This window comes from Xiphophorus maculatus, chromosome 16 (assembly GCF_002775205.1).
Source record: "Xiphophorus maculatus strain JP 163 A chromosome 16, X_maculatus-5.0-male, whole genome shotgun sequence".
Classification (NCBI taxonomy): Eukaryota; Metazoa; Chordata; class Actinopteri; order Cyprinodontiformes; family Poeciliidae; genus Xiphophorus; species Xiphophorus maculatus.
Window position 1 is genome coordinate 24,178,950 of NC_036458.1, and position 12,025 is coordinate 24,190,974.

At 39.6% G+C, this 12,025-nt stretch overlaps 1 protein-coding gene across 2 annotated transcripts in view; it reads left to right on the forward strand.

The window, feature by feature from the left end:
• The window catches only part of LOC102223256 (carbonic anhydrase-related protein 10-like), an 86,837-nt gene extending 76,200 nt beyond the window's left edge, over positions 1–10,637 (forward strand). The window contains exons 5-9 of one of the 2 annotated variants that reach the window (XM_023349654.1): positions 2,895–2,990; positions 3,409–3,481; positions 5,602–5,756; positions 7,154–7,328; positions 9,866–10,637. In XM_023349654.1, coding sequence (XP_023205422.1) covers positions 2,895–2,990; positions 3,409–3,481; positions 5,602–5,756; positions 7,154–7,328; positions 9,866–9,888 — 522 coding nt within the window. In that variant the 3' untranslated portion in view covers positions 9,889–10,637. Of the gene's footprint in view, positions 1–2,894; positions 2,991–3,408; positions 3,482–5,601; positions 5,757–7,153; positions 8,076–9,865 lie in introns of those variants that run through there. The other variant, XM_023349653.1, reaches the window with a different exon arrangement.
• Positions 10,638–12,025: the final 1,388 nt, after the last annotated feature.

Sequence of the window (12,025 nt, forward strand, 5' to 3'; positions counted from 1 at the left end):
TAATTTACATCAAAGTATCCCTCAAAGCACCCTGCTGTATAGACAACATGACTAATCTGACGGTCTTATCCAAGCACAATGAAACGAGGATTTGTCGGTCTTATCTGTAAAACTGGGTGTTGCAGGTAATCCAGGCTGTTTTGTATGAATTGTTTTGAGAATTGCACTTATTGTTCGCAAATGTCAGAAATGATTCGAGAAATGCACCGAAGTGACTGAGAAAAACTGTAATATTGCACAGCTGTTAGTGGGATTAAGGCAAAGTAGAAACAACTGAATAACAAGAACTCACATTACAACAGTAGGATATAAGAACAGAGTGATGAGCCAACTTTTACTTAGCCTTCCACTACAGATATGCTGAGGCACGTAGTGTACAGAAGTCCCAGACGTTCTGCAGTCAGTCGCTGCAGACCTCCAAACTTCATACAAACTTCAGATTAATTCAAGAGCTGTGAGCAGAGACGTTTTTGGAATGGGTTTTCTTGACTGAGCACTAAGTTCAATGTAATGCTGGGGTGTGAAGTACGCCGCCACTGGACTCTACAGCTGCAGAGACATGTTCTGTGGGATGATGACTGATGTCTCTGTTTGTCAACCCAGTGGATTAATCAGAGCTGCTCTCAGCCCCAGAGTTTCTCTCTCACATTGGTGCATTTCTCGAATCATTTACGACATTCGCGAAACAGCAAGTGCATTTCTCAAAACTATTTGTGCATAACAGCTTAACAGCATGGATTACCTGCAAAACCACGTTTCTTTCTCAGAATCCTGAGGCCATTCCACAAAATGAAATATTTGTATCAGTGAACATGTTAGTGCCTCAGAATGTCAAGTCCCTGTTTCGTTGTGTTTGGATGAGACCGTCGTAAGAGGGATGCTCTGTTGTAAACTAGAGTTTGGATGACAAGTATTGTAAGTTGTAGTTGTGGGAGATAAATGGCAAGAGGCTGGACAAGATTCACATTTAGGTTTTTACTTTTAAATTGGTGAGAACTGGAAACACAGGACAAGACTGTACATGCAGCGCTGTAGTAATCACAGTACAGTTTTTCTGTCCTTCTTTTTCTGTTCTGCCTCCTAAATCCTCCACCTCTCTCCTCTTCTTCCTCATCTTCTCTCTGACTCGTCCAAATCTTTGTCCTTCTATTGTCAGAAATGTAACATCATGTTGTGCTCTGGCTTTATGCACCATATGCTTACCAACTGATGGTTCCTGAGATGCACCTTCAGAAAACTGGCTGATCGTTGGTGGATCTAACACTTCACACATTTCAGAACTTTGGAGAAACTCAGGATCCACCTGGAAGCAATTTATCAGTTCAGGACAGATTTAGAAAAACAGCATCTAATGGAAATATATAAAAATATGATTGACATAATATTATGACACTTTGTGCAAGCATTTTGCAAACATTATACAATGAAATTATGCTTAAATATTGTGGAGGTCTAGACTATTCAGCAGAGACCCGTATAATACATTTTGATTGATATGACAAAAGCAATTGAAAATGTAGGCAGAAGCATAGAATTGCGCGTAGTAACCTGTATGATATACAGAAGCATTTGCGACCTGCTCAGAGGAACAGAAACTGCTTCTTTGATGTGAACAAGTGACACATTGATCTGAAGACGGAACAAGTCGCTTTGAAAGTTTCAGTTCTGTTCTGAGAAACACACCGAAGTGACTGAGGAAAAGTGTAAAGCTTCAGCCCAAGTTTTGGACAACACACTCGTTTGCCTTACAGAACGCCTTCCTTCCCAGAATAGTTGAGGTTGTTATAGCTGCAGAAGGAGGCCCCACATTATACCAAACCAAATGGATTAGCTGTGAGATTCCTTTAAGTTAATACGTACATGAAAAGAGACCAGCAGATACATTTGACAATATATTAGAGGTAGAAATATTCATTTAAAAATTCATCTTATTCAGGTGGCTTGTTCTTATTTTGTTGCACATATGAACCATTGCCAGTGCAAAAAAGCCAGGCAGCAGTAATCTAATAAAAACATATCAACTCAGGCCGTTACGGGCCCAGAGGAAGAGGAAAGGCCAACAGCATCACCCCGGTCTGCCATGTGGAATCATTTTAGGTTTTGTTAATGCTCATGTTTTGTTCAACATGTTCAATATGCTGCTCTAATGTCTCCTCTCTGACTTTGCTCTTTCTATTGTGCCAATAAAGCTCTGCTTTAAATATATGGAAAGCTGCAGTGAGCACAACTTCTGTACAAAAATGGAAAAGGACTGGGTTTATTCCTGCCATTAACCCACTTGCAAAGGATGCAAAACAGGCAGCAACAACATCAGTATTCTTGTTAACTCAATAAATTTGATAAACTGGCATGGATGAACTAATCATTTACCCAACTTTATCTGCATGCAGCAGCAGCAGCACTACACAACTTACACGGCTTGTTAGGAAAAAGCAAACTGTTGCCTTTTAGCTCTGGCTAGTTGCTGAACATGATGCAGATCATGCAGCTCAGCTCAGCAACAGGCCTCCAGTCAGTGATCAGATCAATAGGTGTAACCAGCATGGGTACGCTTGTAGTGTGTTTAAATATGCCTTGGAAAGTCACATTATCACATCTTAACCAATTAAACGACTGTAGGTCCCTGCATGTCCCACATGTCCAGCCGGCATCATGGAGAAACCAGTTTGGAAAGAGAATTTCCCTTCTAGGCTGACCCATTCAATAACAGTGCTCAATCACACTTATTTAAAAAGCTGTAAACTGATTACTTAATGGTGATGTGAGGCATTTCTAGTTTGCTTAACAAAGTGGAAAAGAAGACATCCTGAAAACATTCAGTCTTAGTTCTGCTTCCAGTGCCTGTGTTTAAATCATATAGTGTAGCTCTTCTCCTCTTTGTTTGTCCCTCACAGGTCCAACTGATCCACTATAATCAAGATCTGTATGCTAACTACAGCGAGGCGGCTAGGAGCCCTCACGGCATCGCTGTGGTCTCCATCTTCATTAAGGTTTGATTGTCCTCTGAAAGCCAGCACAGCTTTCAGAGGACTGGATTCCTGCACTAAAATAGCCTGACCATGTGTGCATGATCAGAAAAATAAGAATCAAGCATGACAGTGAATCATTGAATACCATGTAGTGCCTTATAGTTAAAATAGTGTGGGAGCAAAAAATATAACCACCGCAGACTAGCACGACTGTAAATAGTGACATCCTAAGTGTGGAAGATTAAGTTACTGTGAAGGTTGATCACAAAGAGATCTGCAGAAATCAGCCTCTTCTCAGTTCTTTGACTAACATGTTAAAAGCAAAGTGCAATTTCTGAATAATAGATTGTAACAATTGCAGCAAAAAACCCAAAAAACTTTTGTTTGTGTTGCAGCTTAGTTTTTTGTTAAAATTTGATATTTATTTCTCCCATTTCAGCTCTCAGAAAACTCCAACACCTTCCTCAACCGTATGCTCAACAGAGACACCATAACCAGAATCAACTACAAACGTAAGATAAAGTGAACAGACAAACTGAACAGAACTTTCTGATTGCTGGTCTGAACCAAATCTAAACACGCTCTATTGAAAACATGCCATGCTCTGTGGGTTTCTGTCTGGATTGATCTTTTCTTCATGAGCAAAACACCAGTTACTTTAGTGCTTTACCATTTATTTACTTTACATCCACACTTCAGTGTTTCAGATCCGTTAACACATGTTAATATAAAAGACAACCAGATGAAATGCAAGATTCAGTTTTAAAATCATAATTTTATTCATTTAAGGTGAAGTACTAGTTAAAATCACATTTTCTTTAGCTTTACATCATGCCATAGTGTCATTCCCTCATCAAACCTGGAGTGTTGTGGTTTGTTTTATATTAATTTTAGAATTTATTTTATGTACATATATATTATCCTGCTGTGTTGTTTTTACTGTCTTTTAAACTATTTAATATTGTCAATGGCTCCTCTGGGGATGTGCGTTGCAAATTAGCTAAAGCTATGAATGGTTTTCTGTTCTGTATTTGCTTGTATTAAGCTCTTCTCCATTCAAATAAACACTACAGAAAGAAGACAGAAACGTTTTGTGTTAGTCTGAGATGGAGGCAGACGTTCCACTGAAGGGTGCATGAAGAAGAGAACTGCTCCTCAGTAACTGTGGAGACTAATAAGAATTTCCAACTCCTGTTGAATTACATTGAATGTGGCAGAATTTCAAATGTGATGTTTAATCATATAAACAGAGTGATGGATGTTAATTTCAGCCTAAGGTGGGACCGTGTCATAAAAATACCCGGAACGCAAAGATGACTCACTGACTGAAGCGGCGGCAGAACGCGCCAGATTTGTGTGAGATCAAAGATTTTGTTCTTGACAAGTAAAGAATTTATTTTAGCTTTATAATCAGTACCCATTAAATTGGCCTCGTCGAGCACGTATTTATGTTTTCCTATTTTTATAAGCAAGAGATGCTTTTTGCTTATGATTATCAACATAGATTAATGAAAATGGCAATAATCCATCTGTCTCAAAGCTTTCGTTTGGAATAAAATATCTTTAAATAAAACGGTGCCATCAAGTATTCCTAGGTTTGTCACATTTTGTCGCATTGCAACAACAAACAAGTGCGTGTTGTCAGGCTTTCATTTAATAACCCAAAAAAGAAGTCGTGCAAATGGAAGTTTGAAAATGGTGGCATAATTTGATTTCAACTTCCTTTAAACTAATACATATAAATAACATTTATTGCACCCAACTGCCCCCAAAATGTCATTCATTAGTGAACAGACTCTGTGTGTCTTTTAACCTACGCATAAAAGCAGATGTTCTGTGAATTCCTCAGAGGTTTGTTGCTGAGCATTAGAAAACATCCGGGATCATGGAAATGCTGCTTGTTTTGGCAGACGGGTCGGGGAGGAAGCAGTGAAGATTTTAAAGCAGGGTTAGGTTCTAAAACATCTGCCAAAACTCTGATCAGTCCTTCATCTGGACACCTGCTGGCCTACCAGGCCCTGGACGTCCATCGGCGCTTTAATCAGAGAAGCAGAAGAGACGGACAGTAGCCCTGGATGAGCTGTAGAGGTCCAAAGCTCAGAATCACCATTACTTATTTATGCCAATATCTGACCTAAACAAAGCCATTGTTGTAAAATTGACTTTTTGCATCATTTTATTATGTTATTCCCTCATCAAAAAACATACCTGGAGTTGCTCTGATTCTTTCATGCATGTTTCAGAAATCCTTTAATCTCCATGGCAACCATTCAGTTGTACAACATGCCCGGGTGGACGTAGCTCCGCCTTTGAGCTGCAGCTTCTGAGCTCACAGAGCAGCAATAAACAAAGTACTGACTTGAGATCTGAATGCAAAACAGCTTAATCAAAATTGGCATTTTCTCTTCAATTCACATGCATTCACTATTCTGAATTGCGCTGTCACATACAATACCATTAAAGCCACAGGAATGTATTTTTAATAAGGCCTCATATGACTGATAATTAAAGCTGGTCAGAGTCGCATCCACAGACATGTCATTGTTTTCTCCCTGCTATCAGCGCGTCAGGAAGGAGCTTCAACAGAACATGTTCTCACACCGAGCTCTCTTGCTGTCTCCCCTTTCTTCAGATGATGCATTCCTACTAATGGGCCTGAACATAGCTGACCTTTACCCTGACACCATCCGCTACATCACCTATGAGGGCTCCATCACCATCCCTCCCTGCTACGAGACCTCCACATGGATCCTCATCAACAAGCCAGTTTATGTGACACAGATGCAGGTAGTTAAAAGTGGGGTGAATACGTAACACCAGGCCACAAGTATTCTAGCAGGAACATCATTTCTAGTTATCGGTGCTGGCAGGAGCTCCAACATGTCTGAATTACAAGTTAGCGTCTTAAAAAATGAAAGGAAAACATCTTTATTCCCTAAGAACAGATAAAGTTCTGTAACTGCAGAATAGAACAAACTGGTTCTCAGAACCAGATGAAGTGATGAGTGGAACCTGCTTTTTACCACTTGATTCAAAGAAAACTCTCTGCCTTGATTTATTAGTTGATATAAAAATCATAATCTGCATACAGGTTTCATGACAGCTCTATAAATCTCCGTGCCATTGTGAAGTAGTTGCTCCAGGCCTGGAAAGCCTTTTCCTGTTGCCTCAGGCAGGGACTGGGTGTTATGGTGTTCCAGTCCTGAATAGCACTTATCTTGAGGAAAACAGCTCACACACACATACACACACGCCCCCCCACACACACACCCACACACTGCAGCCTCTCACTGGACTCAGCACTGGGAGAAAGATGTCGCCTGTGCAACTGACTCTCCGTCTTTTGCTGAGGAACTTTGTGCTTGTTGTTCGTTTTACCATTTATTTGCGCTATGACCAGCCTGACGTCAACATTAAACAAAAGTATAATTAAAACTATTATTCTTACTGTTATTATCAACATGTTTACATTTTCATCATTACTGTGATTTATCGTGGCTCTTTGCCGTGCATGTAAGGTAAAGTAAGGTCATTTTATTTATATAGCACATTTTCAGCAACATTAGCTGGAGATGGGCACCAGCACCCCTCCTGACCCCACTAGGGACAAGGGTGTACAGAAGATGGGTGGATGGATTTTCAGCAGGTCAAAGTGCTTTACATGAATTAGAAGGAAATACAAACAGAAAAGCAAAAAGTACTCCACAATTTATAAACTAATAGGAGTTTCTCTGGATGAGCAAAAGAAAAGTAAAAGTATAAAACTACGGTACATAATAGTAATCCATAATTTATAAACCAGTAGGGATTTCTCTGGATTCTTGTTCTGATCAAACTAGATGTTGTTTCTAAGTTTGTTCTAGTTTATTTTCTAACTAACAGGAGTTTCTCTAGGTCTTGCTCCTATATTAAAACTTTAATGCTAAATGTTGATGTAAGGTAAAGAGTAGTTTCTCTAGATAAATTAACAGAAGTTTCTCTGGACGTTTGTTGTAATTTCTGCTCTGCGTTGCTAAGAAAGTAGTAATTTTACTACATCATCTGTTTTATAATAATTATTAATTATCATTATAATAATATTTAATTCGGTGTGGTTCACATTGCGTAGCACATTTTCTACATGTTAGAGTGCTTCCCTCTGTAGCCTGGTCAGAAGCGGGCTGAGCTGTGGGTTTGTCCTGCAGATGCACTCCCTGCGCCTCCTCAGCCAGAACGAGCCGTACAAGATCTTCCTGAGCATGAGCGACAACACCCGGCCGGCCCAGCCTCTGCTGCAGCGCTGCATCCGAACCAACATCAACTTCAACAAGCAGGGCCGCGACTGCCCCAACAACCGCGCCCTGCGCCCACAGTACAGAGGTGACCCGACTGCTGCTGTCGAGAAAAGCGCTCCGTTCCGCTGGAAGTGATTTTCCATGTTATATATAACGTCACGTTCTTTTCTCGTTTCTCATTCTTCAGAGCTGATTAGGGGAGCCGTTACATGCCAAAAGTGGAGATATTTTTAAGTTGCTCCTATCTGGACTGTCAAATCCATTGAGTTGCACTTGCTCAGTTAAAAATAACCAGGAAACTTTTGGTCAAAGTCAGCAAATCACTGTTCAAACTGTGGAATGTTAACAGAGACTACAGACATGAGTGATCAGCAAAAATGACTGAGACACTGAAGGTTCTGGCAGAACTCTGTTACTCTGACGGTATTAATCAGGTTATTACTATTACTATTTATATCTTCATACCAAAGCTCATCTTTATCGCTACCTAAAGAAATGTATATTTACTATTATATGAGCTAAAAGCAGTAGAATGAGCCGAACACTGTCACCCTGCCAGTCACTTTCACTGAACACACAGGACTGGAGTTGTACTTACTCTGCAAAAGCACAAACTTACAGAGTATTTTTGCTCTAATGTCTTAGAACACTTGAAATACGAGAAAACTATCTTCCAAGTAACTTTCCAACAAGACATAAGAACTTGTTTTAAGTCAAGAATTCCAGAATAGTGATAGAAAGTATTAGTTCCTCTGACAGATTTTACAAAATGGGAAAATGTCTTGTGTAAGTGCAAAAAAAAATCTGCCAGTGGAACTAATACTTTTTCATCTATATTAGGGAATTATTGACTTAAAGCAAGCTCTTATATCTTGTTGGAAAGTTACCTGTAAGTTGACTTTCTCTTTTTTCCAAGTGTACAAATATATTTAAACTAGAAACTAAACCAAAAATACTTGGCAAGATTTTGTGTTTTTGCTGTGTAGGAAGGTTTTAGCCATAGTAAGCTATTTATTTGCCCTGCCATGGTGTTATGTTGTTATTGTTGTTTTGATTCTGGAATACAGATTTAAGCAAAAGCCTAGAATAAATGTTTCATTTAATAGAGCTATGATATTTTATCTTGTGGTTACTTTGCTATTTACAGAGAACACTGACATAAAATCCAGAATTTAGCTGCTTATTTTATTCAGCGATCTGCTCAACAGACACGGCACCATTAGCTTGCCAGCTGCAGTCTCAAAGCAGCGTCACCTTATTAACAGTCAAGGCTGGTGAGTGACGAATCATAGCCTTGCCTGCCAATCCAGTGGATGAGTCTGGTTTCAGCAGTTGCCAGGAGAAGTGCTCTTGTCTGACTGCACTGAGTGGAGGGTTTGGTCTGGTGCAGTGGAGCTGATGGTGTGGGGCCAGTTTGGAGACGTTGGGCTCGGCTCTTTAACGACAGTGTAAGGAGTTTCATCAAACTGAGGTGTTTCTGATAACTCCATGATCCTCAGCATGACCGCCTGTCTGTTCACAAAGTGAGGTTCAGAAAAACATGACTTGTGCTAGCTGGCTAAAGATTCAGTAAGTAGCTTATAAAAACTGTGATTTTTATTTGTTTAAACTTTCTCTAGCTTCATTTCCACTGACCGTCTAATTGCACTATTTGAAAGAAATTTGCTTAATGGAAACAACTATTGAAAAAGTTCTCACATTTTGATGAAAGGTTTTGGCGCTGGGCTGAGGTGGGGGGGTTTTGGCCGCACCGAAATTTTAGCAATCACATGAGTCACATGACCCCTCACCGGATGTTTCCACTGGTGTAAACCACGAAAAAGGTGACAGGAAGTTGTAGGAGAATGAAGGCATGGCATGTTTATTAATGACTCATCGCGTGAGCAAACTTAGTCACGTGTGATTTTAATTGTGTTTATTTAATGAAAATACAGCAATTACAAATTAGTGTTTTCTCAACATTTTCGTAATATTGACGTTTGTAGACAGAAACTATGTCTTGATGGCATAGTATGAGACAATCTGTGAAAATCATTATCTCCATTGCCTCTTCCCTGTGGTCCTACTGACATCTGTAGACACTGCTCCTGATCAGAAACAACCAATCAGAGCCAAGAGGCAGGTCTTAACGCTGTTAATCATACTTGCGTTTGCTTGCAGGGGCGTTTTGTGCATAGTTGGACCTTTCGCTCTGCTTCTGTCTCAATCACACTCCATTTAACAATAAAGTTGGAATAAGATTTAACTCACTTTACCTGTAAGAAAACTTCAGTTATCTTTAACAAACAATTACCTATTTAAAAAGATGTAGCATTTGGTTACACATACACAACCTATAGAAAGACTAGTTTTATTTGGTCAACTGTATTTTCATTTTTAGTTTAGTTTTACTTGTAAAATGATAAATTAAACATAATGGCATGAGAGCATTGATGATGGCGACTGGGTGGCGTCGCCGCGGTCGCCACGCGGCCGGACGGACGTCCGACGCTGCTTCCAGCTTTCTTTTCTTTTCTTATTGTTTTGCTTTCATCTTTGAAGTTTCTCTCTCAGTTCTCTTCCAAACTGCAGGTTCTCTCTGTATTCATTTCTCTATTCTTCTCTGCTGTTTCCATTACGCAGTGAATCAGTGGCTCCTGAAGTAAGCTCTGCAGCGGTGGCACCAACCGGTGCAGCTCCACGGGGGGGACAGGGCAGGACTCCTTCCTGTCTGCTTCACTGGAAAAACTGTTGAGCTGAAAAAACTGCAGACGAAGTGAATGGAAGACTCAACAACTGGACTTCTCCACAGACAGCTTTACTAAACTAACATTAGCTAAGCTCAGCTAACCCAACTCCAGACCGAGTGCTGTGCAGGCCTTCTACTACACATCCACAATGTAACACAGCTCACTACGGCCGGCACAGCAGGGATGCCGTTTAGGCCAAAACGTAATATAAATCATAAGGCTCCTGATGTCTGCACTCTGTATGTTCTTATTTGTTGTTTTAAAGCTACAAAGAATGTTGTTTTCTGTCTGGTTTGTCAGATGGATGTAATGTAGAGACAGGAGTGTGTGGCGCCTTCTCTCCGATCCAGGCTTCAGAGAGTAAATATCAGAACCGTCATCGCTCACTGAAAGAGTTTACAGTTCTACTGAAGGTCTGTACGCCTGGCAATAAAGAAAACAAAGCTGCAGTGTGGAAGGAATGAAAAATATCCTCCTCATTATATGAAGTAAAAAGGGGAAAATCTCCTTTTAAAGGAGAATGTCAGTTTCATTTCACTGCGTTAACATTATGTTCTACCAAAACAGGAAAGAAAAATTGCTTTAGACTTTGAAATGTAGTGATTGAAAAGTTTCTTGTGTAAAAAAAAATGGTTTTACAAGATTAAAATAATGTTTTAAAGGCTTTGATGAATGTTGTGTGTTTAATGGATCTGAACTGCCCCATAAGTGGTTCTTTATTTTTTCATGACTTTTTCTCCTTCATGACAAAGTCACACCCAGTGAGGCTTTACATATGAGTTCATAATGAAAATCATCTCATCTCTATACTGTAAAGCTGTTGTTGGATTTTTCAAGTCTAATCTCACGTGTACAAAAACATTATTCATTATTCATGGGTTACTGTTTATTAAATAAAGATGAAGCCAAAATAGGAGCCATGTGTGTGGAGTAATGAACACACTCTGTGGTTTAGTTGCAGAAGAATGTCTCCCTGGCTGCTTTCTGTCCCAACTCATCACCTCTTCATCTGCTGTAAAGGAATTTCAGTCTACTCTTTATGAAACATGACTTCATTACTTATGGTACTTTTACAGGTGAGCTTCAGATGGCTTCACCTGTAAATCTGGACTACTTTGGTTTATGGAGAGGTTTGCTGTCCATTCAAGGACTGCAGGTTTCCAGGTCCAGTAACAGGACAACCAGCTCAGATCATCGACCCTCTGCGATGTTTGAAGTGTGTGTGTTCTACATGACATTAGAGTCAAACGTCCACTATGGTCTCCTCTGTCCAAAGGGGATTCCTTCAAACGTCACTGGCTTCATTTAGACTCAGCTTAGTCCAGATATAAAACCAGAGTTAGGCTGTGTTCACACCAGGAAAGTTCTTGTTTGATCCGGTTTGCATTCAAGTTGTGCTTTTCTGTAGGCAGACTATAATTTATAAATGAAGCAGCTGACAGCCGTTGCTCCCTTTGGACTGAGATGACCCAGAATGATGGCATGATGCTAGTTCCCATCATTCAAACAGCATCAACTTCTAGTCAGAAGTCTTGCCACAACTTCTTAATTGGATTTCTTCTGGACTTTGACTGGACCAGTCAAAATCTGTAGGTGTAGAATCAAACTCAAACTCATTTTCATTTTGGACCAAATCAAAAATCTGACTGCTCTTAAAGGGCCGGTTGTGTCAGAATGTATTGATAAAGGCTATTAAACTATTAAACTATGAATGAATGAATGTTTGTTTCAGCATTCAATAAGTGTTTTTGAAAATTTAAAAAAATCACTGATCAATCCCTCCAGGATTTTGTGATTGTTTTTGTGTTTTGTGCAATCAAAATCACTGATTTTGTGGCTCTAACTTAGAAATATTTGTAAGAAATTTTGTATAATGTTAAATGTAACTTTTTATTACTTACGGACTATAATTTGATATCAATAAGATTAAAGCAGCAGCCGCTTAAACCCAATGTTTTAGACCAATTTTGAGAAGAATTTGCACTAAAATCAGAAAAAAGTGGAGATCTGTTAATTTTGTGTGAATTTTGCAAATTTGTGAAAACTAGAGGGA